The following is a 27,244-nucleotide window of genomic DNA, read 5'->3' on the forward strand; positions in this document are numbered from 1 at the left end:
CAGTCTTAATAAGCAAGGGAACTTACATATGAGGCTTGTATTGGGCAGCCACAAGATGAGTAAATCTCCTTACCTACCCACAGGAATCTTAAAAGTTTATTTAGAGTCCTGAACTGGGTTCAGTTGCATATGCTGACAGGATGGTCTTGACAGCACATTCCTTGGTCTTCAAGGCTGCGTTCTTGAAAACAGCTCCAGTTGTGGGAATGGTTGGCAAAACGTGTGTTCTAAGGATGGAGAGGGGGTTAGGGGTTGGGGGGTAGGACCCTCTGATTTCCCAGGACAACCTCATATGTCAGCCAGTGGTCTCTTGATCTCCAAAACACTTATTTTTTTAAGATTTTGTTTATTTGAGAAAGAGAGGAGCATTGATAGGAGAGCACAAGCAAGGAGGAGAGGGAGAAGCAGACTCTCCACTGAGCAGGGAGCCTGACACAGGGCTAGATCCTTGACACAGGGATCAACCTGAGCCAAGGTAGACACTTAATCGACTGGGCCACCCAGACGCCCCCCAACAAACTTATTCTTGAATAATTCTACAGATGACCAAAGACTAAAACAAGAGATAGACACTTTTACTGCAACAATTCTTTTTTTTAATAATAAATTTATTTTTTATTGGTGTTCAATTTACCAACATACAGAATAACACCCAGTGCTCATCCCATCAAGTGCCCACCTCAGTGCCCGTCACCCATTCACCACCACCCCCCGCCCTCCTCCCCTTCCACCACCCCTAGTTCGTTTCCCAGAGTTAGGAGTCTTTATGTTCTGTCTCCCTTTCTGATATTTCCCACACATTTCTTCTTCCTTCCCTTATATTCCCTTTCACTATTATTTATATTCCCCAAATGAATGAGAACATACAATGTTTGTCCTTCTCCGATTGACTTACTGCACTCAGCATAATACCCTCCAGTTCCATCCACGTTGAAGCAAATGGTGGGTATTTGTCATTTCTAATGGCTGAGTAATATTCCATTGTATACATAAACCACATCTTCTTTATCCATTCATCTTTCGATGGACACCGAGGCTCCTTCCACAGTTTGGCTATTGTGGACATTGCTGCTAGAAACATCGGGGTGCAGGTGTCCCGGCGATTCATTGCATCTGAATCTTTGGGGTAAATCCCCAACAGTGCAATTGCTGGGTCGTAGGGCAGGTCTATTTTTAACTCTTTGAGGAACCTCCACACAGTTTTCCAGAGTGGCTGCACCAGTTCACATTCCCAACAGTGTAAGAGGGTTCCCTTTTCTCCGCATCCTCTCCAACATTTGTGGTTTCCTGCCTTGTTAATTTTCCCCATTCTCACTGGTGTGAGGTGGTATCTCATTGTGGTTTTGATTTGTATTTCCCTGATGGCAAGTGATGGAGAGCATTTTCTCATGTCCATGTTGGCCATGTCTAGGTCTTCCTCTGTGAGATTTCTCTTCATGTCTTTTGCCCATTTCATGATTGGGTTGTTTGATTCTTTGGTGTTGAGTTTAAGAAGTTCTTTATAGATCTTGGAAACTAGCTCTTTATCTGATACGTCATTTGCAAATATCTTCTCCCATTCTGTAGGTTGTCTTTGAGTTTTGTTGACTGTATCCTTTGCTGTGCAAAAGCTCCTTATCTTGATGAAGTCCCAATAGTTCATTTTTGCTTTAGTTTCTTTTGCCTTCGTGGATGTATCTTGCAAGAAGTTACTGTGGCCAAGTTCAAAAAGGGTGTTGCCTGTGTTCTCCTCTAGGATTTTGATGGACTCCTGTCTCACATTTAGATCTTTCATCCATTTTGAGTTTATCTTTGTGTATGGTGCAAGAGAGTGGTCTAGTTTCATTCTTCTGCATGTGGATGTCCAATTTTCCCAGCACCATTTATTGAAGAGACGGTCTTTCTTCCAGTGGATAATCTTTCCTCCTTTGTCGAATATTAGTTGACCATAAAGTTCAGGGTCCACTTCTGCGTTCTCTATTCTGTTCCATTGATCTATGTGTCTGTTTTTGTGCCAGTACCACACTGTCTTGATGACCACAGCTTTGTAGTACAACCTGAAATCTGGCATTGTGATGCCCCCAGCTATGGTTTTCTTTTTTAAAATTCCCCTGGCTATTTGGGGTCTTTTCTGATTCCGCACAAATCTTAAAGTAATTTGTTCTAACTCTCTGAAGAAAGTCCATGGTATTTTGATAGGGATTGCATTAAACGTGTATATTGCCCTGGGTAACGTTGACATTTTCACAATATTAATTCTGCCAATCCATGAGCATGGAATATTTTTCCATCTCTTTGTGTCTTCCTCAATTTCTTTCAGAAGTGTTCTATAGTTTTTAGGGTCTAGATCTTTAACCTCTCTGGTTAGGTTCATTCCTAGGTATCTTATGCTTTTGGGTGCAATTGTAAATGGGATTGACTCCTGAATTTCTCTTTCTTCAGTCTCATTGTTAGTGTATAGAAATGCCACTGATTTCTGGGCATCGATTTTGTATCCTGCCATGCTACCAAATTGCTGTATGAGTTCTAGCAATCATGGGGTGGAGGCTTTTGGGTTGTCTATGTAGAGTATCATGTCATCGACGAAGAGGGAGAGTTTGACTTCTTCTTTGCCAATTTGAATGCCTTTAATGTCTTTTTGTTGTCTGATTGCTGAGGCTAGGACTTCCAATGCTATGTTGAATAGCAGTGGTGAGAGTGGACATCCCTGCCGTGTTCCTGATCTTAGGGGAAAGGCTCCCAGTGCTTCCCCATTGAGAATGATATTTCCTATGGGCTTTTCGTAGATGGCTTTTAAGATGTCGAGGAAAGTTCCCTCTATCCCTACACTCTGAAGAGTTTTGATCAGGAATGGATGCTGTATTTTGTCAAATGCTTTCTCTGCATCTAATGAGAGGATCATATGGTTCTTGGTTTTTCTCTTGCTGATATGATGAATCAAATAGATTGTTTTACGAGTGTTGAACCAGCCTTGTGTCCCGGGGATAAATCGCACTTGGTCATAGTGAATAATCTTCTTAATGTACTGTTGGATCCAATTGGCTAGTATCTTGTTGAGAGTTTTTGCATCTGTGTGCATCAGGGATATTGGTCTATAATTCTCCTTTTTGGTGGGGTCTTTTCTGGTTTTGAATTAAGGTGATGCTGGCCTCATAGAACGAGTTTGTAAGCATTACATGCCCTTCTCACTTTTGGAACAGCTTTAGTAGAATAGATATTGTTTCTTCTTTAACCATTTGATAGAATTTCCCTGGGAAGCCATCTGGTCCTGGACTTTTGTGTCTTGGGAGGTTTTTGATGACTGCTTCAATTTCCTCCCTGGTTATTGGCCTATTCAGGTTTTCTATTTCTTCCTGTTCCAGTTTTGGTAATTTGTGAGTTTTCAGAAATGCATCCACTTCTTCTAGATTTCCTAATTTATTGGCGTATAGCTGCTCATAATGTTTTTAAAATCATTTGTATTTCCTTGGAATTGGTTGTGATCTCTCCTTTTTCATTCGTGATTTTATTAATTTGAGTCTTCTCTCTCTTCTTTTTAATAAGGCTAGCTAATGGTTTATCTATTTTATTAATTCTTTCAAAGAACCAACTCCTGGTTTTGTTGATCTGTTCCACAGTTCTTCTGGTCTCTACTTCATTGACTTCTGCTCGAATCTTTATTGACTCTGTTCTTCTGCTTGGTGTAGGTTTTATTTGCTGTTCTTTCTCCAGTTTCTTTAGTTGCAAGGTTAGCTTTTGTATTTGAGTTTTTTCCAGTTTTTTGAGGGATGCTTGTATTGTGATGTATTTCCCTCTCAGGACTGCTTTTGCTGTATCCCAAGGATTTTGAATGGTTGTATCTTCATTCTCATTAGTTTTCATGAATCTTTTTAATTCTTTTCTAATTTCCTGGTTGACCCTTTCATCCTTTAGCAGGATGGTCCTTAATCTCCACGTGTTTGAATTTCTTCCAAATTTCTTCTTGTGAGTGAGTTCTTGTTTCAAAGCATTATGGTCTGAAAATATGCAGGGGACGGTCCCAATCTTTTGGTATTGGTTAAGACCTGATTTGTCATCCAGTATGTGGTCTATTCTGGAGATAGTTCCATGTGCACTTGAGAAGAATGTGTATTCAGTTGCGTTCAGATGTAAAGTTCTGTAGATATCTGTGAAATCCATCTGGTCCAGTGTATCATTTAAAGCTCTCGTTTCTTTGGAGATGTTTTGCTTAGAATCTCTGTCATTTGTAGAAAGTGCTGTGTAAGGTCTCCTAGTATAAGTGTATTATTATCTAAGTATGTCTTAACTTTGGGTATTAATTGATTGATATACTTGGCAACTCCCACATTCGGGGCATAAATATTCATGATTTTTAGGTCCTCTTGTTGGATAGATTTTTAAAGTATGATATAGTGTCCCTCTTCATCTCTTACTGCAGTCTTTGGGATAAACTTTAATTTATCTCATATAAGGAATGTTACCCCAGCTTTCTTTTGAGGACCATTTGAATGGTAAATGGTTCTGGAGCCTTTCATTTTCAGGCTGGAGGTGTCCTTAGGTCTAAAATGAGTCTCTTGCAGACAGCAAAGAGATGGGTCTTGCTTTTTTATCCAGTCTGAAACCCTGCATCTTTTGATGGGATCATTTAGCCCATTCACATTCAGAGTTACTATGGAAAGATATGAATTTAGTGTCATTGTAATACATATTCAGTCCTTGTTTTATGGATTATTTCTTTGGGCTTCCTCTTTCTTTTACAGGGTCCCCCTTAATATTTCTTGCAAAGCTGGTTTGGTGGTCACACATTCTTTCAGTTTCTATCTATCTTGGAAGCTCTTTATCTCTCCTTCTATTCTGAATGAGAGCCTTGCTGGATAAAGTATTCTTGGCTGCATGTTCTTCACATTTAGGATCCTGAGTTTATCCTGCCAGCCCTTTATGTCCTGGCAGGTCTGCTCCCCATATATGTTAGGTATCTCTTGTAGGACAACTTTTCATGTGCTTATTGTCCACTTCTATATTTCTTGGAGAATTGCCTTTTCAAATCGTTTCCCCATTTTTAAAATTTACTTAATTATTTAATTATTATTGACTTGTAAATGTTCACTAATATTCTGGATACAGTACAGATTGTATTTCATTTAATTTTTTAAGTTTTTTTTTCACCATATCATTATTTTTAATGTCTAGCATTTATAGTATGAGGGCTAGAACTTTCTACCCAACTCAAGTTTATAAATTTTCAATTGGCTTTGAAGCCAATAGGGATACTTCTTGTCTAATTTGGTTTCTGGGAAGACTTTATTCACGTCCTCAATTGTCATCTGATCAAATGGAATTATTTTCTTCATCTTCTCCAGCTCTTTTTCATATTCTTCAATCCTGGCCTTTGAGAGAAACAAAAACTCGGCAGAGCTTGTCACATCTTTTTCCTCAGCATCCACTGGGATAGCGTATTTATCCTCCAGCACAGAAAAACTTCAGGGCATTAAACTGCTTCTCAAAGTCATCTACCAAGCCAGGCTTTGCCACATGGCCTTGTAGTAAGCCCAGTTGATAGCAGATGGTTTCTCAGGAAGAGTAGTCAACCTGGAGGTAAGCTTGTCATTCCAGGATTTCAGAGAGTTCACAATGCCCTTTTGGTTTTGGGGTGTGAGCTCTCTAAATGCTACCCAGTCAATGGTTTTTAGAGCACATTTTCACCCAGCCATCTTGAGATCCTTCACTGACCCCGCTTAAAAGTTTTTATTTAGGGATGCCTGGGTGGCTCAGTGGTTGAGCATCTGCCTTTGGCTTGGGGTGTGATCCTGGGATCACAGGATTGAGTCCTGCATCTGGTCCCTGCAGGGATCATGCTTCTCCCACTGCTTATGTCTCTGCCTCTCTTTCTGTGTCTCTCATGAATAAAGAACTAAAATATATATTTTTTAAAGTTTTTATTTAGGGGCAGCCCAGGTGGCTCAGCGGTTTAATGCTGCCTTCAGCCCAGGGTGTGATCCCAGGGATCCGAGATTGAGTCCCACATCAGGACCCTGCATGGAGCCTGCTTCTCCCTCTGCCTGTGTCTTTGCCCCCCACCCCCTCTGTGTGTGTGTGTGTGTCTGTGTCTCTCATCAATAAATAAATAAATAAAATCTTTTAAAAAAGTTTTTATTTAAATTCCAGTTAGTTAACACACAGTATAATATCAGTTTCAGGTGCACAGTATAGTGACTCAACACTTCTCTATAACACTCAGTGCTCATCACTAGTGTACTCCTTAATCTTCATCACCTATTTAACCCATCCTCACACCCACATCCCCTCTGGTAATCATGAGTTTGTTCTGTATAGTTAAAAATCTGTTCATTAATTTGTCTCTCTTTTTTCTTTTTCCCCTGTATGATCATTTCAATAGATGCAGAAAAAGCATTTGACAAAGTACAACATCCATTTATGATAAAAACCCCAAACAAAGTAGGTTCATAGGGAACATACCTCAACATAATAAAGGCCATATATGAAAAACTCACAGGTAATATCATCCTCAATGAGGACAAACTGAAAGCTTTTCTTTATGGTCAGGAATAAGACAGGAGTGTCCACTCTCATCACTGTTATTTAACATGGTACTGGAAGTCCTATCAGACAACAAAAAGAAATAAAAGGCATCCAAATCAGAAAAGAAGAAGTAATACTTTCACTCTTTGCCTATGACACAATTATATATATAGAAAACCCCAAAGACTACACCAAAATATTGCTAGAACTCATAACATGAATTCAGCAAAGCTGAAGGATACAAAGCCAATGTACAGAAATCTGTTGCATTTCTATACGCCAATAATGAAGCAGCAGAAAGAGAAATGAAGGAATCATTCGCATTTTCAATTGCACGAAAAAACCACGTAAGACACCTAGGAATAAACCTAACCAAAGAGGTGGAAGACCTGTACCCTGAGAAGTATAAAACACTTATGAAAGAAATTGAAGATGGCACAATGAATTGGAAAGACATTCCATGCTCATGGATTGGAAGGACAAATATTTTCAAAATGTCTATACTATCCAAAGACATTTATACATGTAGCACAATCCCTATTAATATGCCAACAGCACTTTTCACAGAGCTAGAACAAACCATCCTAAATTTTATATGGAACCACAAGATCTCAAATAGCCAAAGTAACCTTTAAAAAGCAAAGCAAAGATGGAAGCTGTCAGAATGACTAAAATCAATAACATAAGAAAAAACAGGTTTTGGCAAGGATGTGGAGAAAGGGGAACTCTCTTGCATGGTTGGTGGGAATGCGAACCAGGAAGTCACTCTGGAAAACAGCATGGAGGTTCCTCAAAAACAAAAATAGAGGGACACCTGGGTGGCTCAACGGTTGAGCATCTGCCTTTGGCTCTGGATGTGATCCTGGAGTCGTGGGATCGAGTCCCACATAGGGCTTCCTGCATGGAGCCTGCTTCTCTCTCTGCCTGTGTCTCTGCCTCTCTGTCTCTGTGTCTCTCATGAATAAATAAATAAATAATCTTTAAAAATAGAATTATCCCAAACAAACAAACAAAAAAAGAATTACCCTATGATCCAGCAATTGCACTACTAGGTATTTACCTAAAGAATACAAAAACACTAATTCAAAAGGATACATGCACCCTGATATTTATAGGAGCATTATGTACAACAGCCAAATTATGAAACAACCCAAGTGTCTTAACTGATGAATGGATAGAGAAGATGTGGTATATATACATGATGGAATATTACTTGGCCATAAAAAATAAAATCTTGCCATTTGCAATGGCATGGTAGGAGCTAAAGAGTATTATGCTAAGTGAAATAAGTCAGAGAAAGACATATATGATATGATTTCATTCACATGTGGAATTTAAGAAACAAAGAAGATTGATCATTTTACTTTTAAAGATTTTATTTGTTTGAGAGAGAGATATAGAGAGCAAGCATGGGGAGGGGCAGAGGGACAGGGAGAGGCAGAGAATCTCAGGCAGACTGCACTGAGTGTGGAGCCCAATGTGGAGCTTGATCTCATGGTCAAGATCACGACCTGAGCCAAAAACCGTGAATCACTCAACTTGACTGAGCAACCCAGTTGCCCCAGATTATTGATCATTTTAAAGAGCCAACTTTTTCTATTGTTTTTATAATTTTTCATTTTTCATTCTATTCTTTTATATTGCCTTCTTTTTTTAAAAGTAGTTTCTACACTCAGTGTTGGGCTCGAACTTACAAGCCTGAGATGGAGTCACATGCTCTAGCAACTGAGCCAGCCAGGCACCCCGTATATCACCTTCTTTTTTGCTTGCTTTGTGTTTACTTTGGTCTTCTTTTTATAGAAACTTATAATTATGAATTGTCCTTTAAGCTCTCTGCTTTAGCTGAATCTCAAGTTTTGGTGTTTTGATTATATCCATCTCAAAGTTTTTTTCTAATTTCCATTGTGACTTTTTTCTTTGATCCATTGGTTATTTAAGGATGTATTGCCTAGTTTCCACATATTCATGAGTTTCCCACATTTCTCTCTATTGTTGATTTCTGATTTAATTCCATTTTTGTTAGAGAACATAATTTGTATAATTTCAATTTTTAAAGTCTGTTGAGGCATGTTTATAGCCTAGCATTATGGTCTGTTTTGGAAAATGTTCCCTCTACTTGACAGAATGAATATTTTGCTGTTGTTGGTGGAGTGGTCTTTAGATGTATGTTAGTTTAGTTGTTTTATAGTATTGTTCCCTTGTTTAAACTAGTAAGCTGGAACTACCAGGTCCTTCTTAATTACTCACCATTAAGATTCCCATTGTTTCAAAAATGCTCTTAGGCATGAATTTTTCTAAGCTCTTTCCCAAATAAATTCAGTCCCTACAAGCAAAGCTTCTGTGCTTAGTTCTCATGACTTGCCTCTTCAACTAGGCAGAAACTCCAGACAACTGTACTGGAACAGAGGGTGGTTATAGGAGGCCACTTCTCCTGCAGTAACAGCTCACTGGACACTGAGGGAGAGAAGGTAGTCCCTGGTTATTTCAGCTTGCCTGTCTCCATGTAGAAACTTTGCCATACAAAGGTGCTGAGGCAGAGAAGAGTGGGATTCCACTATTCTTGGCATGTCATGCCTAAGGGTAAGACATCATTCTGTAATTGGGAGTTTGTCCTCTAGCCCAAGCTTGCTTGGAATATCACTTCTGCAACAGCACTTCTGCTGCGGGGAAACAGAAACACTGATGGCCTTGTCCTGGAGTGAAGGCATAGCCCTAGACTAGCAGCTGGGGGGATTGGGAGCCCCCATCTTCTTGGGCACATCCATATCTGGAGTAGAGCTTGTCACATGGAGCTGGGGGAGATGGCATAGCTCAAATGCCACAGATTCTCATGATTTTTATAGAGATTTAATAGATTTTCTTGAACAAATCTTTATTCACTTGCTGTGTGCCCTTATGGCAACTTCTTGGGACTTTAAATGTATGTGTGTGTGTGTGTGTGTGTGTGTGTGTGTGTGTGTGTGTGTGTATGTATGTATGTATGTAATTGTCACCAATAAAATGGTATTTCATAGGGGAATGGGTCCACCAAGATCCTCACAGAACCCTTCTGGAAGTTCTGCACCCATCCTTGAATGTTCATAATCTTCACTGTCCCCTCTCTACAGTCTCTCCTAGATGACATTGTATATACCTACCTTTTCACCCACTGCTCATTTACTGATGACTCCAAAACCTCTATCTCCAACTCATTCTTCTTTTCTAAGCTGCATGTGTGTGTGTGTGTGTGTGTATTTCCAGCCTTGTGGACATCTCCAAGTTAATATCCTTTGGTTACCAGAAACTAGCAGTTATAAAATTAATCCCATGTTCTTTTCATCCCCAGGGAATGGTATCATTAACTCTGTTCCTCCAGTGAGACAGATCAATGATATCTACCTCTCTTTCATTTCCAAAATCCAATTAATCACCTTATGCCCCTTTAAACCCTAAAATGTAGTCATTTCTATCAACGTGGTCAACATGCTTGTTCAGGTCACCATCATTTCTCACCCATACTATCACCACAATCTCCTCTCCCTTTCAAACAATTTTCTACTCTTCAGGCAAATTGATGTCATGTCTCCTTTCCCCAAATCCCTGAAAAAGTTGCATCAGACCCTCTATAATCTGGCTTTTCCTTACCCCACTGGCTTCATGTCTAGAAGATCCTTTCTTCTTCTCTGAACCTTCAGATTATGTTCTAGACATAATGAGAAAGTTCCTATTCCTAAAAGCACCATATTTTTATCTAGCTTCCAGAACCTCACATCTGCTCTTCTCTCTTCCTGGAACACCCCCACCCCCAACTATTTCTCCTAAGACCTGTTCATCCTTCAGGTGTCAAATTATATGGCGTTTCCTCTGAGAATATTCTTACCAAACTAAGTTAGTTCCCCCACTATGTGCTGGCAGAGCCCACAGAATCCCCACTATCATAAAAACACTTGGTACATTTTGTTGGGATTTCTGTCTCTCCAATACAGTGAGAGCTCCATGAAGACAGGGGCCATGTCTGATTTGCCCAATTCACGTACCTCTAGAAGTAACAGAATTCTTGGCCTAGAGTTCTAATAGTTCTGAATAGTTTAGTTTATCACATCTAAAGCTCAGTTGTAGGGATGGAGATACCATATAAATGCAAATACTTTCCTATTTATCTACCAGGTTAGATAAAAAAACACAACTTAAAGAACTAAAAATTTACTGATTGGAACATGCTAGAGAATCTTTCTTCTTATATACAACATATTAATATTTAATTCAGGATTAGAATATGGTAATTCAAAATAGATTTGGACAGTGGGGTATCCTCAGGTAGCAGAGTATTCCTGGGAAAGGTTTCTTTGCTCTAAATAGAATACACCAAGGATTGGGCTAATTCATAAAATGTCCACTAGGGAGATAGATGTCACTGCTGGTACCATATACAGGTTTCCCCCACTATCCAACGGTAGAGCATTCCTATGAAATCTTTCATAAGCTGGCAGAAAGTGGAGAAGAGATTACCATTCATTTATATGGAAAAATTTTTGAGTGTTCCCAGACCCAAAAATAACCTCTTGGGTTTTTCTGATACCTTAAGACACATCTTGCTAATAAATGTAATGGAAATAAAGTACAGATGCTCACAGATACATTTCAAAGCTATTTGTGGCTTCATGCAGAAATGTTGAGTATAGTTCCCAGGGAAGGAACTTGGTGGGGCCACTCTCACTGCTGGGGTGTACACTGCCCTATAAGGGGTTGCTGCAAAACAAACACTGAACACTATTGTTGCTTTTTTCTGCCTTTTTTTTTTGGTAAAAGCAAGAATTCTCTTCAGATTTCTTTCATTTAGCAAAAACAGGTACAATAGTCCCTCCTTATTCACAGGGAATATGTTCCAAGGCCCCCAAGTGGATACCTGAAACCAAGCATAGTACCAAACCCTACATATACTGTTTTTTTCCTATACATACATATGATAAAGTTTAATTTGTAAATTAGGCACAGTAAGAGATGAACAATAACTGATAATAAAATACAAGAATTATAACATAAGTTATGTGAATGTGGTCAAAATAATCTTCTTGTACTGTACTTACCCTTCTTGTGATGATGTGAGATGATAAAATAATGCCTACATGATGAGATAAAGTGAGGTGACTTATACAGGTATTGTGATGTAGTATTAGGTTACTATTGACTTTCTGATGATAGGTCAGAGGATTATCTGTTCCTGGATCATGGTTGACTGTGGGTAAATAAAATTTCAGAAAGCAAAACCATGGGTAATGGGGGGGGGCTACTGTACTGTAGGTTTTTCATAAAAAAGAAGGGCCTAATCTGAACTTTTGAAAAGTGGAAGATACCTATACTAAGAATGACTCTGCAGTCTATTTGTCTTTTTAACAGTCAAAAAACAAGATCTAAGTTTGAGTGGGTAGACAAAAGGAAAAGAGAATTGTTACCAATCCTGTTCTAAATCCTCTATACCCTCAGCACTGGCCCCAAATAAATCTAAACTTCCAGAGGTCCTGATCTGCTTCTTCATACTGCTGTGTAGGCTTGTACAGGGAAAGGTGTTAAGTCTTCTTGTACTGTGGGTGGGCTTTTTGGTTCCCCATGTTTACCATCCAGAAGGTAGAGCACCAAATTCACTATATTGTCAGTCTTATCTTTTTTAAGATTTTATTTATTTATTCATGAGAGACACAAAGAGAGAGGCAGAAACATTGGCAGAGGGAGAAGCAGGCTCCATGCAGGTAGCCCAATGTGGGACTCGATCCCAGGACTCCAGGATCACGCCCTAAGCTGAAGGCAGACGCTCAACCGCTGAGCCACCCAGGCCTCCCCAGTCTTGTTTATTCTTAATATAGAACATGAACTTTGGAATAATATAAAACTGAACTTCCATCCCCAACCCATCACAGCTCCTTGATCCATTCCATTAATTTCAGGTTCACTTCTTTGATTCTGGGACTATATATTTAACATACCTTAAGTACTGGTTAGAGATTGAGTTGCAGGAAAAGCTCTCCCTTCTCCAGGGTATGGTAATCATTTTGTACAAGATTTGAAATTGTACTCTCAGCTCTTGGTAGTGATGGGGAATGGGGGATGGAAGATGTCCCTAGGCCATTTGGTCAGCCAGTGCTAGGGAACTAGTCTAGCATTGGAACCTAGAAAATGTATGACCTATGAAATAGTTATAAATTGTGCTTTTGTATTACATTTCCTCACATAACCTGGTAATCTTCAGTAAAATCTTATTAAAATTTAATCTGGTCTCTTGTGTGTTGCAGGAAATTAGGGAAATATGAGGATACATCTTGGAGTAGAAAGAAGAGGGAGAACAGGATTCCATTCCCAGAGTCCAGAATAGTGGTGTCCTTGTTTAACAGTTAAAAACCACTGTGCCCAGAGGGGCAGCAACCTAATGAGGATCAGAGGCTACAGAGAGATAGTGATATGGTAGCTTGCTGAGGATCCAGAGAAGATAGAAGGAACTTCCTGGAAAACAGAAGAGTAGCAAGCCTACTTTAGCCAATATATTGCAACTGTGTGATTTATTAAAGTGGCACCACCTCTGAATCGATGCCTCTCATTCCTACCAGTTTGGTGAGCAGAAAGTGTATGTGGAAATTAGGAAACAAAAAACCAAAAACAAAACAGGGCTATTCTGTCATGCATCAGGAGTAAAAGGCATGGTTTGGATTTCAGACTCAAGTTTTGAGCTGCACATGCACAGAAGTAGCAAAAATGGTGTAATGGCCCTAAGCATTAGCCTAAAAAATTCTGAGGAACAAGCTACTACCTATGTGGTACATGCTTAACAATTAAAGGGGTCATGGATTTTTGAAAATATTCTGGTGGGAAGGGGGCTCACTTGTGCCATCTGCTTGGGTAACATATATTTGAAGAGAAAAAGGCTGGAATATATTTATATATAGATATATATTTGTCAAATATGGCTATTCTGGGTAGGGGGATCATGTGTGATTTTTTATTAATTTGCTCTGGAGGGAATTCTCCAAATTTCCTGAAATTAAGATAAATTAATTTCCTAATCAGAAAAAATTTAGTTTTTTTTAAAGCTAAATTGTAGAGGGGTACCTGGGTAGCTCAGTGGTTGAGCATCTGCCTTTGGCTTAGGGCATGGTCCCGTGGTCCTGGGATCGAGTCCCAAAACAGGCTCCCTGGGGGGAGCCTGCTTCTCCCTCTGCCTATGTCTCTGCCTCTCTGTGTGCCTCTCATGAATAAATAAATAAAATAGTTTTTTTTTTTTTTAAAAAAGCTAAATTGTACAATGGGAGTACTGTCTCACCTGGAACCTAAGTTCATGTCCACCATTGGGGTTCAAAGTTTTCTGGTCATGTTTGGCGTGTTGATGAGGCTAAAAGTCTTTTTGCAAGTTGAACTGGGAGACTTCCAAGGAAATAATTCATATTAAAGGAAGAGCAAGTCTACCAATATGTTTAGTTCAGGAACAAAACCTAGGTTTTTGAAGAGGAGGGGTGAGTGTGTCTATCTGGGCTATAGATCCGACTTCTAACCAGCCTTCCCTACTTAAGTTTTAAGGATAGCAAGGGCCTACAAATAGACAATGAAGAATTGTTTTTCAATTTTTATTATGGAAAATTTCAAATATATACAAAAGTATAGAGAACAGTATAATGAACTCCCAAATATCTGTTACATGGCTTCAAAAATTATAAACTTACCACCAATCTTATTTCATCTATATGCTCACCTACCCCACCCTCAGATTATTTTGAAGCAAATACCAGTAGCATATCATTTCATCTGTAAAATTTATGGTACGTTTCTTTAAAAGATAAAGATTAAAAAAATATATATAACCAGAGTACCATATCACATCTACAAAACAAAACAAAACAAACAAAAAACAATAAATTGGGAAATGTGTGATTTCAATTCTGTAAGGACTGAGTTAACAATTAGTTAACTTTTTTTTTTCCTTTGTGGCATCTTTATTTTTCTATCTGGTACACGAACAAAGCGAACACAGTCAGAAAAATCAGCTGCACTGGAACACTTCAGCCAATCGTAAAACAGAGGGCACACGGACATGGATGGGCAGGGGTGGCAATTCCAGACCGGCTTCCCCCAAAGGGCTTGTGCTCCAAGCCCGCAACCAGAGGGTGCTCTGGGAAAGACTGTGCAGCGCATCTCTGGTGAGGAGAGACAAGGACCAGTTACAAAGGGACTGCAGCCGGGCATGAGTTTATTGGCTTCTGGCCTCATGCTCCTGCTTGATGAAGTTGATTAGCCCGTTGGTAGAAGAGTCGTGAGAGGTGACTGGGCTACTGCCATCAAGTTCAGGCTCAATTTTCTTGGCCAGCTGCTTTCCCAGCTCCACCCCCCACTGGTCAAAGCTGTTGATGTCCCAGATGACACCCTGAACGAATATCTTGTGCTCGTACATGGCAATCAAGGCTCCCAGAATGAATGGCGTGAGCTTGGTGAACACAATAGAGTTTGTTGGGCGATTTCCTTCAAAGACCTTGTGTGGCAACAGCTTCTCTAAGTCCTCTGGACTCTTTCCTGCGGCCTGCAGCTCCTTCCAGGTCTCCTCTGTCAACTTCCCCTTCATCAGGGCCTCAGTTTGGGGCAAAAAGTTGGCCAGGAGGATCTTGTGAAATATTTCACTGGTACCATGAGGGTGTAACACTCACCTAAAATGGAACTCATGTTTTTTCTGATGTAATTGCTTTTATAAATGCAAAGGAAAGAAAACTACCATATTAAAGCCACTTTGAGACCTTTGCAGGAAGCTGGGTAAGAGTGCTGACATTACACATCCCATGGCAAAACTCCATAAGACTATCCCTAAACATCTTTGTCCTTTTCTTAAAGTTGCTCTCTGGAGACAGCTGACCCAAGTCCTCCCTATATAAATTCTTCATATTCTGTTCCCACCTCTGACAGGAATTTTTTTCTTCAATGCCTTTTCTAAGTGGTAACAATTCAGCTGTCTCTCAGTCCTCCATATTCTCACATGCAGAGACCAGGTAGAACGAGAACCCAGCTAAGTGTGTTGGAAAGGGGTTGAAAATTGGCCAACAGAATCAGTAAGAGACGCAAAAGAAACCTAGGCAAATAAGTGGTATAATTAACTTTGGAAACTACCTGTACTGCAGTTTTTGTTGGCTCTGGCATCAAATAATACAGTATACTATACTGAACCTATAAAATGAGAAAAACAATCTTCTCTAAAGGCATGTTAAGATTACATGAAATAAGTGCTTAGGGCATTGCAAAAACATTAAATAAATCATTTGTATATTATCTTAAAATTTATTTTTATAAAAATTCACAATATTGTGTTCACTGTATTTTATAGCAGTTTTATAGCAAGTGCTATTTTTCGAATAAAAATTTCAGCAAAGTAACAACAGTACAAAAATACTGAAGTTGTTACACAAAGGAGTGATTCTACAAAATATTGCCCTATGTGATAGGGTAATCTCAAAATGGTGCTAGCCACTGTGTGATATGACATAGAAATATGAGTAATAATTCTTGTCCTTGAACATCTTACAACTGGCTTGAAAAGTTTCTGAAACACCTGATACAGGAAAGCCACATACATGATGCCTAGACAGCAATATATTCTACTAGCACCAGATTGAAACAGGAATGTTCTGCCATATGGTGATAACAAAATATGAATTGAATCAAAGAATTGGTGATGTCACTCATATTTCAAGTAGTGTTTCATATACAGAATATGCAAAGATTAAGAAATCCTGGTCTTTGCTCTCAAGGATATCAGTCTAATGGAGAAGGCAGACACATTAAAAAAAAAAAGCACAACAAAAGGCTATAGGTGTTGAAGTAAGAGTGTTCATGTACAATAGTATAACAACCAGGGCAAGAGTTGTCAGTGGAATAGATGGATAAGGAGTGTCCCAAGATGTAGGAGGAAAATCAGATGAGCTGTCTCCTTGGAAACGCTCACCTCTACTTGAAAAGTCCATTGATCAATGGTTCACATCAATGATTCTTTCAAGCAATACTGAAATCTTTGCTGTTCATCTGGAAAAACAAACCAACATATAATTAGCAGGTATATATACTAATTTAACAGTTCCTCCAATTGACAAATTTATAAAGGGCCTATTATCTGCATCACTCACTTTGCCTTGGGAAAGTCTTCACAGAATAATCTAATGCAGGTGCAATTTAAGTCTGAATCAGTAGCTGAGGGAGTTCCAAGTTATATTATGAAACAGAAAAGTCAGGAAAGCAATGCTACTACAAGTTTTGCAGAAAAGATAGGTAGTCATGTAAAACAAAAAATTTTAAATTCCATGTTCTGGACTATAGGCTTATGGAAATAATTCAGGCTAGTCCCCACCCATCAAAAGGTCTGTGGTCTAGCCACACAACCATGCAAATAAGTAAACTGTGAGAACCATGAACCATTACACACAGAAGAAAGTATCTTAATCCAGTGGTCAGGAAAGACTTCCCATTGGAGTTTATAAAGTATCTATTTTTATTATCTCAAATTTTATATTTTAAAAAACCCTGAGCATCAGATAGTTAGATAACTTGGTTGAAGTTAGGGTGAGCAAGAACTGGAGCCAGGTTTCCAACCCTAAGCCTGTCTAACTTAAAAACCACAACTGTAGTTTGTATCACACCAAACTGTCTCCTAAAAATATCATGTTTTACTTGTTATCATAGTGACTTTTCCAGTTCTCATAGTGTTCTTTGCCCAGGAACATTTAAAATCTGCTAAATACAGTATAACAGTTTATCAGGAGACAGCTGCCAAGAAAATATTTAAAAACTCTGGTGGTGCCTGGTGGCTCTCCCACATGGGATGCCTGTAAGTAAAAGCTCTTGCTTAGCCAAATATACTGTGTGTGTATGCATGTGTGTGTATATATACACACATCATTTCTTGAAAAAAGTACACTTTATATACAGAGCATCAAGTATTTCCAGTTCACCAATGTGTCTATATTAACCCCCAATGTGAAAACATTAACAAGAATAAACTATTTGACCTGCTGAAAATGTAAGCCATTTATAAAACATGCAGAAAATAAATTTCTGATGCATGTCTGCAGCCTTAATTATCTGTGGAGTACTCCTTTCCCTTTTTTATCAAGGGGAGAGCTGAAAAACCAAACAATGTTCAAGTGAATTTTTAACAATCTTAGAAGGAAAAGAAATCCAAACTGTGCCTCAATTTTTGGAGTGCTGAGGTGTTGGAAATTTTCTATATACTAACTCTGGTTACCTGTTTTGGCCTGAAATTCTTGGTCTTAAAGAGAAAAAAAGAATCTCCTTGGAACTTTTAACTATTCTGACAAGGCTAGGCTCCAGAAAGTATTTCACAAAAACCACTTAAATGAACCTGACAGTCTATCCTGAAAAATATGACTTATTCTAAATGTTTGTCAAAAAGGAAGGAAAAAAAGCTCACAACATGTTTATAGGCTAATAATTCTTAATATTATTAACCTATTAGGTTAATATGAACACTGGATTTTTGCCTTTGTTACATACTTAAGAACCAAATAAAATAATGCAGTATTACCTCCATGAATAACAAGTACAAGTTAAGTAAGCCTCCAAGACATTTGTGGCAGCATTTCAGGAGGAAGGGGTTTTCATTGACAAAAATATATAAAATAAAAATCCAACATGTCTGCTCTGTTAAGGTAGAACTTAAGAATCTTCTTGAATAACTAGGTTGCTGGGGAAAGATATATTAGGGTCAATGTGAGGTTGTTTGAAATTAAACGTGCTCAAATAGATATTAAATACATACCACTTTTTAAAAAAGATTTTATTTATTGATGAGAGACACAGAGAGAGAGGCAGATACATTGGCAGAGGGAAAAGCAGGCTCCATGCAGGTAGCCTAATCTGGGACTCCATCCTGGGACCCCGGACCACACCCTAAGCTGAAGGCAGACGCTCAACTGATGAGCCACCCAGGCATCCCTACATAACACTTTTTAAGAGAAAAAAAAATAGAAAAAAATTAAATAGCCATATTTTATCAAACTATATAATTCAGATGATGAAACTGTCACTGGTTTTAAAAACTTATTCATTTTTTAGTTTACTTTGATAGCTTTACTACGGAAAATATTTTGTGAATTGAAACCTGTACTTCATCTGTGCTTAAATTTGTAACAAGACTTGTTTCCAAAATAGTGGCATCAAATTTCTTTAGACAGTACAACAGTTCCAAAAAAAGAAAGTACAACAGAACTCACTTTTTAACACCAATTTATAAACGTATTGTAATTTGTAGAATTACAGTACAAACCAAATGGAGAAAAAACTGAGTCTTTCGAAAAGTAAAACAAACAACACAAGGGGGCAGCACAAAAAAAGTTTATAATCTAAATCTCAACCGATAAATTTCAAAAATAGAACTATTCTATAGTCTTAAAAGATAAGAAAGCAAATACTAATTAGGAGGAGAAATGCAATTGCCTTTGAGTTACAGGTAATGTTAATTTCCTAATCTGAATTCTGGTTACATACATGTATTTACTATCTAAGAATTGATTAAGCTGTACAGTTAAGATTTGTGCATCGCTCTGTGTGTTGAAAAACAGCATAATAACTTTTAAGAAAAAGTAACTTAAATTTTCAGCAGTAATTGTGTTTAAAACAGGTTATTTTGACTAACAAAATTTTAAATGACCATTATTTTCTACTTTATATTCATTAATAACTACTGGAATGTTTTAAAAATGTTTTAGTGTTATATGTGGCATTAACTTTCCATCCTTAATACCCTCTTCACAAAGGTTTTACTTCTACCTAACTGCTGACATGGCTAAGAGAATAAAGGTAGTTTAAGAAGACAGACCTATGCATTTTAAACAAGATTCCTGATTTCAAACAACTACTGAAGCAAATGCAAGAGCTTTTAATTAGATGCCCCCCAAAAGTTTGACCTGTGACACACAAAAAAATTATCCTAAATCTTTAAGAGAGATTGTTCAGGGGTTTGGACAGTTTAAGAAGTCTGTAAAAGCTGAGTAGCAAGACGGGTTCCTCACTGGATTGGGATGTAATCACCATATAAATTCCACTCCTATGGTTACTGGTAGTCAGGAAGGTTAACTGGAATGTCACAAAATTCAAATATGTGAAATAACTTTCTTTCAAAGACTAGTTTATATTGAGAAAACCATGGTTGCTCTACAGTATTAAGAAATGGGCAATGGAGTTGGAAGCTGAACACGCTAAATTACACTCGATGAATACAGTTTTCATGACAGTATGTACATATCAGGATATGTTTGGCTAACAATACTTTCCCAAGAAGATACCCAGTGTATAAAGTAATATAATCTGAAACTACATTTGGGCTATATGGGAAATGGCCATTTCAAATATGCAGCAACAAATGACCAGTGGTCAGAATTCTTTTGAAAATGAAATCATAAAAAAAAAGGAAAAGAAAATGAAATCATGTACGTATGGGTAAAGAAACTTCTGAAAAGGGCAAATTAGATCACATTACTGAACCGAAAATTGTTGCCCACTGTGGAAAGACCACAAGATGTAAAATTTCTTAAATACTTTAAATATATATATAGATCTATATCTATCTGATCTTTAAACCAATTTCCATCACAAAAGGGCTTGCTAGCAAGGTCTAATGGTGCGAATGAGAAAGCAAAAAATACAGATGCCACACAACCAAGATGTTCAGATTTTAAAGGCCTTCACTCCAAAACAAACCACAAGATTGGTACCAAAAACACGCACGCGCACACACACACGTGTGTGCAATGTAATAAACTACAGCATCAACACACACACACAAAGGGCTGGGCAAGCAGTTAAGGCACCTTAAAAAAAAAAAAAAAAAAAAAAAAAAAAAAAAAACATGTGGTTTAGGATTTAGGAAATCTGTTACAGTGCTACCAAGCAGCAATTTTGAAAGCATCTGAAAAACGTGCAAATTGTCTGAAAACAGTGTCTGGCAACCGAGACAGTTTGCAAGCGTGATTCAGAGGTCTGCCAAGGAAACAAAAGAAGCCCCCCTCCTCCCCGTGAGACCGCAAAGGAATGAGAGGTGCTCCGGGCACTATGTATTCTAAGATAGGCGGAAAGCAGAAGTCTGTGCAGGAGCCGTACATACTAGGGATCGCTCTGTGGCAGGGACGCGGCCACGGAGTTTCCATTGGTTGGGGAACCGCCCAGCTTTAGTTTTTCCAGATATTCGGCATGCACGGGCTTGTGGCACTGGAGAACCTTGATCGCATCTTCGATTTTGAACCACTCTCGCTTCCTCCCAATGCTAACCGAATCTTCCCAATCCTCCAGAATCTCAGTGACAGTCAGTACGTACACGTACGTTCTGTGCTTGCGGTCTTGGTTCTGCTCGAAAATGCCCAGGAGCCGGCCTAACTTCCCCTTCACTCCCGCCTCTTCGTACACCTCTCGGACTGCTGCACCGCCCGGCTCCTCCTCGGGCTCCATGCCCCCGCCCGGCACAATCCAGCGGTCCGGGTACCGACTGCTACTCACTAACAGCACCTCGTCCTCGCGCTCGCTCCGGAAGCACAGGCACGCCGCTCGCTTCTTGAACCCCTCCGGGTCGTAGGTGCGCGTCTGGTTCGGCTTGCACTTCATCCTCTGGGCCGTCCGCTCCCGCCGCTCGCTGCCGCTGCTGCCTGAGGTGCCGGGGAGAGAAAGAGCTGAGTAGAGGTGCAAGGAGAGAAAGCGCTCTAGCCCTGAGTCCCAGGAACCCGAGGAGAGATGGGGCGGGGGCGGGGGCGGGGGCGGGGGCGGGCGAGGTACGTCAGTTAGCTCGTCCCTCGTGCGGGCCGGAGGGTCCCGAGCGCAGCCGCCTGAGTGGACGAGGCGCCGCCGCCCCCCGCGCGCGCCGCCGCGCCCGCGCCGCCGCCCCCGCGCCTGCCGCCGCCGTCGCGGCGGGTCTGCCACTCCGCACACAGCCCACCCGCGGCTCCTGTGGGCGTCTTTTTCCCTCCTCAGCCGCCCGGCAGGGGTTGAGTGAGGTGAGGCGCATTCGCGTGCGCGTCCGCGTCCACGTCCACATTCACGTGCGCGTTCACGTTGGAGGGCGAGGGGCGGAGGCGGGGGTCTCGCTGCTCCCGCAGCGCGTGAGGCGCCTCGGGCCCACTGCGCAGGCGCCCCGCACCTCCCAGGCTGGGAATCTCTTTCCTCAGGGAGTTCAATTCCCGCGCTGTGACTGTGGCCGAGATCGTTTCCACGTGTGCCTTTGCGTGGAACTTGGCTGTGGCGCGGCCAGACCTTTCTCCTCATCCTCCTCAGCAAGTTGCATGAAACACCTACACTTATTTTACAGACGATAAGGTCAAGGGCATCATCATCGCCCCATAATGAATGCTACTGACTTAAGGTTTATGAGGGCCCGTTGTCGTCAAAATGGTCCTCAGTATTCTTGGCAAAGCAGTACCTAATCTTTGCTGAGTCATATCAGTCCTTTCAGTTCTTCAACAGGTTTGTCCACCTAAAAGGTAAAACAGCCGGTTATAGTTTATCAGCAAAATGGGTTTATTTGGGTGTAGCAGAGGAATTGCAATTCGGGACATGCAAACTATGGCACCCCATAGGCCAGTCTGGAGATGAGACCAGAGGAATCTTTGGATTTTTGGAACTTTCTGGGGAAAAGGAGGTGGTTGGGAGGGACTGCTGTGAAGGCAAAGTCGACACAAAGGACAGCAACAGTTCTAGGTGCTGACGGTTTCTCATTAGCCCAGTTGTGGTATTTCCCTATTGGCTGAGCTTGTTGCTGGGCGAGGAGAAATTCTTTTTTTCTCTTGCTGGAGTAGGGAAAGTAAGCTTCTTCCTGTTGGGAATGCCAAGCAGTTTGTCTTTGTTGGGGTCTGCAATGGCCTGCAGTGGTAGGGCATGAGAGCTCTCCCTGCTGGCCTCCCGACTCCATTTGAAATGAGGTCTCCTTTATTCAGGGTGTCAGGGTCTTGGCCTTGCTGGGCATGTTGGCACAGCCCATAACTTAACACTTTTCTTGAACTCCTATTGACCTCTTACCTAACCTCTGTTCCTCAGTTTCCTAACAGTAAACTTCTCGCCTACTTGTATCAGCCCTTGGCACTTGGAGTCCCATTCACCCAACAGCTGCAGAACCACCCCAAGTCTCCTTTTATTAAGTCCCAACAATCTTCACCCTCCACACCCTCTACCCTTCTCTCTCTTTCTCACTGATGGGTGCTGCTTTGGGTTTTGGAAAACATACCTATGGAAAGCCCTTAATAGTTTTCAGTTTGATGTTTACAAGGCTCCTAGTGTGGGACTCCAGCAAAGCCACTTGGTGCTCCCTCACCACCTCTCTGTTTGGTCATGCTGTCCTCTTGGCCAAGAAGTGGTCCATCCCAGTAAAACTTTAACAACCAAAAGCCTTCCCTCACCTTTTCTTTTTCTTTTTTTTCTTATTGTTTCCCTGCTCTAACAGTAGCCTTATGGAAAAGACCTCTGATGTCCCCCAACTTTTGCCATACTGCAGCTTAGGCATCTTTGTCTCTCTCTTACCCACAATCCCTCTGCTGGCATCAAGCAACCAGGATCATGGAAACTCACTTTTCCAGGGAAATAATCCCTCATCAAAGGGAAATTGAATCTGAAATGTAAGTGCAAAGGAATTTTTGTTTGTTTGTTTGTTTGTTTGTTTGTTTGTTTAGAGAAAGAGAGAGAGAGGGAGGGAGGGAGGGAGGGAGAGAAGGGGAGTGCGTGAATGGGGAGGGGAAGGGCAGAGGGATGAAGAGAGAGAGAGAGAGAGAGAGAGAATCTTAAGCAGGTTACACGCCCAGTGTGGAGCCTGATAGGACCCTGAGATCATGACCTGAGCTGAATCAAGAGTTGAACGCTTAACTGACTGAGGCACTTATGTTCCCCAACAGCCCAATTTTTATTTTAAAAATTTTCCCTTTTTAAATTTAAATTAAATTAATTAACATATAGTGTATTATTTGTATCAGAGGTAGAGGTCAGTGATTCATCAGTCTTATATAATACCTAGTGCTCAATATATCACATGCCCTCCTTAATGTCCATCACCCAGTTACCCCATTCCTCCACCTCCTCCCCTCCAGCAACCCTGTTTGTTTCGTATAATTAAGAGTCTATTATGATTTGTCTCCCTCTCTGATTTCATCTTGTTTAATTTTCCCTCCCTTCCCCTATGATCCTGTTTTGTTTCTCAAATTCTATATATGAGTGAGATCATATGAAAATTGTCTTTCCCGAGTGACTTATTTCGCTTACCAGCTCAATTTTTACAGCTCAATTTTTAAATAACAAGTTGGATCAGCTTCTCAGGTTCTGTTCTACTCCATTTATGCCCAGAATAGCTCATAAAAACGATCCTGTTCCCAGTGGCAACAGACACCTGCAATATCTAGAGCATAATATGACTAAACGTGTGGGTTGCATATGAAGAAAATGATAAAATGGAGACATAAAGAGAATGACTTCAACCAATAGAGATACTACTACTATTGACCATATTTTAATGTTATATGGATGGTCAAAGAACAGTTGAAGGAATGTGACATCCTGTAATTAAAAACAAAGTAGGAACATAGATATTAGCAGGCTGTATTCTTCAGTGTGTGTAATAGACAAATACACAAACGATGTTAAACAACTAGAAGAAATTCCACTACAATCAGGATCTGGGCAAATTATCACCAGTATGATTAAATTTTGCTTTATATGGTCTTTCCAGTGTAAGGAGAATGTAAAGAGAAAAAAGCATTGTTACAGTAAAGAAGACAAAATTTTCATTTTTTCCAAATGATATGAATATCTTCTTGGAAAAAGCCTAAGAAATGATGTAAAAATGAATTCTTTCCAATGGCAGAATGAAATATTAATATTTAAAGTATGGATGCTTTCATGTATTCCAGTAGTAATCATATAGAAAATATAATAGGGAAGTGATAGTATTCAGAGTAGCAGTATCAACCATCACACAATAAATAAAATACCAAGGAATCCTGAACAATATAGTTGGGATATTGTAGTAGAAAATGATAGAGCTTAGACTCAGCTTTGAAAGATAGTATGAATGAATCCAGAGGAATTCCAGCAAAGCCCGGAGGTGGGATTGATGTCTGTGGGGAGGGGTGGCCCAACCAGGCCCTAGCCACATCACTAGTCTACTTTATAGTTACCACATCCTATCTCCTCATTGTACCAGAGGGGCCGCTTTTCAGTCTAAGTCTATCACTTCCACATCAGAGGATGCCTATGTAGTAGGTCTCTGCTGGGGCCATATTTTTTGGAAGGGAGAGGAATAGCAAATTAGAATATGGAAAGAGGTTCAGGAAGAATTATTACTGGCAAAGTCACAGCACATTTCTGGATAAGGGGATCCCCAATTGACGGTTTGGTACACTGCCAGGAAAATTTCAAACTGTTTTTTTGGCAAAATTTCATACAATGAATATATTATTCATGTATTAGATCGATAATAGGGCAAGATAGCTATTAATTTTTCTGCAGAAGATTAAAAATCATTTTTGGGAGACTAGCATTCCACTGTCTGGGTCACCCATAGTTAACGATTTCTCTAATGATGAACGTGGTTGTTTCACAAAGTATGGTAACAGTAGACTGTTACAGTAATGACTGTAATTTGTGCATGCAGGCCTGTATCTCTTCCCACATTGCCCTTGGCCTTGGCGATGGAATTTGCTTTGTCCGATGGAACCATAGCAAGTGTGAAGCCAGCAGAGAATTGAAAAGCACTTGCACACCACGGTTTGCCCCCTCTTGCTGCTCTTGGCACAGAGAACAACAATGTGAAGAAGTGTGGGTGAGGTGGATGATGAGAGGCCCAGGACCCATGTATTCTCTCCACCACAGCTGATGGTGAACCAACTGCCAGATGTGGGTGAGACCATGATAGACCATCTAGCCCCCAGCAGAGCCAGGGGCTCTCACCACAGATGCATAAGCAGGCGTTCTGAGAACAGCGAAAGGACCACTCAGCTTTGCTCAGCTGAAATTGTTGACCTGCAGAATTACAAACAGAATTTGGTTGTTTAAAGTCACTAAATTTTGGATGGTTTGTGGTACATCAAAATCTGGCTGGCACAATTGGTAACTGCCACCCATCAAAATCCAACCAAAAATAGGAGATAGATAAAATACTTTTCATAGTAGAAATATAGCCTCTGCTTGCAAAAGTTGACAGTGAACTTTCCCTGGAGTCTTAAGGAAAGGGATGAGGTTAAGATGTGTGACATTTGTTGGATACGATCTGTTTGCCAAGCCCTGGGTTGACCCCTGTATCCTGTTTAACAGCCCATTAAATCTTAGAGAGGAGATTACTATTTGCAATTCATAGAAGAGAAGACTTAGAGTGGAGTTTGTATTTGAATTCAAGTCTTCGTGTCTCTACAGCAGATTATTTTTATCAGGAGCTATGGTTTGTTGTGTCATTTTTTGGATGATGTGGAGAATTGACTTCTTACATGAGGTGTTCTTTTGCTAAGAGTCACTGGGTTCAAAGAAAGGTATTTTCATCTGGATGTTCTTCTCCTGCACAATCTAGTGAAAAGAACACCTAAGTGCCTACCTCACTTCCACCAATCAAGTGTGTCACCTCGACATGTTACTTGACCACTTGAAGTTCAATAACTTCTGCACACAGAAAATGGAATTAAGTGATGCAGAAGAGAAGATATTGTTTCATCATCACTCTAGGCATTGATTTTGATCTATTGGTGGTCTGATTGGTTTTACATACTTAATATGTATCAACCAACAAATCTGAACAATGAGTATCAGAATCTCCCTTCAACAGATTAAGAAACCAGCTGACATGCGCTTAAGTAAGACAGTAAGTGAGGGAGCTGAGATTCACACCTTGGTCTGTGTGACTCCAAAGGCAATCCTCTTCCCTTCTCTATGACACATGTCATGGATGTTGAGAGTTGCTGACATGCACAGCCCATGCCATTCCTGTGATACAGATGTCTTCCCCTGGGAGAATGTTAGAGACCTTCCCAGAGCCCTTTAGCATTCACAGCCAGAACCAACTTTCAGGAGAGTGACCACAACATATCTGAGAGGATTTCAGGAGATAGTAAAGGCGAACAGTCAGGTGAAGTGATTTTAGTAGTAGTCAATGAGAGAAAACATGATGTTTTACAAACAATAGTCAATGAGAGAAAACATGATGTTTTACAAACAAATGACCTAGAATTTAAATCTGGCTCTCTCAAGTAGTTTTGCAGCCTGAAGCAAGGGAATATCTCTGACTGTATTATTTCTCATCTGTAAACTGGGATTATAAAAGTACCTACCTCATTAACCTCACCTTGCCTGAAAGGGCTTTCCTGACCATGTGTACCCACCCTCCACTTACACTAAGATTAAATTACCTCTCCCCCCCCCGCTTTTTTTTTAATTTTTGAGGCTTCCTTGACTTTAATTCTGTCACTGCTCTACCCAAGGAGCTCTGTAATTGGCCTGCATGTTTGTAAGAAATTAAAGGCTGGGGGCCAACCTGACACATATCTATACTCTCTGAATCAGGCCAGTGCCTGACCTTGGTGTCCAGGAAGGATTAAAAATATATTGTTTGAGTGTAAATGTTGACGGAAGTTACATGGATCAAAGGCCAGTGATTAGTGTACCTGTTAATTGATTATTAGCGATATAAAATGAAAGATGAGTGAACATAGGCATCTCCAATATATCTTTTCACATGGGGAGGTTGGATGGGTTGTGTTCTTCAGATCACTCTCCATATGCT

At 40.1% G+C, this 27,244-nt stretch overlaps 1 protein-coding gene and 1 long non-coding RNA gene across 3 annotated transcripts in view; one reads left to right on the top strand and one right to left on the bottom strand.

Moving 5' to 3' along the window:
* LOC119868437 overlaps positions 1-26,855 on the top strand; it is a 40,080-nt gene extending 13,225 nt beyond the window's left edge. The window contains exons 2-3 of the long non-coding RNA XR_005386274.1: positions 22,934-23,105; positions 25,130-26,855. This is a non-coding gene — a long non-coding RNA (uncharacterized LOC119868437). The remainder of the gene's footprint in view (positions 1-22,933; positions 23,106-25,129) is intronic.
* Positions 14,403-21,950, bottom strand: NUDT11 (nudix hydrolase 11). Of its 2 annotated transcripts, XM_038587472.1 has the most exons (3): positions 21,917-21,950; positions 20,615-21,149; positions 14,403-16,521 (listed from the first exon to the last, which is right to left on the bottom strand). In XM_038587472.1, coding segments are annotated over exons 1-3 (555 nt in total). In that variant the 5' UTR covers positions 21,936-21,950; the 3' UTR covers positions 14,403-16,520. The 2 variants fall into 2 exon arrangements, with proteins under 2 accessions (XP_038443400.1, XP_038443401.1); XM_038587473.1 differs by lacking the exons at positions 14,403-16,521; positions 21,917-21,950 and adding an exon at positions 21,437-21,538 and having other exon boundaries at positions 18,722-21,149.
* Positions 26,856-27,244: the final 389 nt, after the last annotated feature.

The sequence above is a fragment of the Canis lupus genome, chromosome X (assembly GCF_011100685.1).
Source record: "Canis lupus familiaris isolate Mischka breed German Shepherd chromosome X, alternate assembly UU_Cfam_GSD_1.0, whole genome shotgun sequence".
Taxonomy (NCBI): domain Eukaryota; kingdom Metazoa; phylum Chordata; class Mammalia; order Carnivora; family Canidae; genus Canis; species Canis lupus.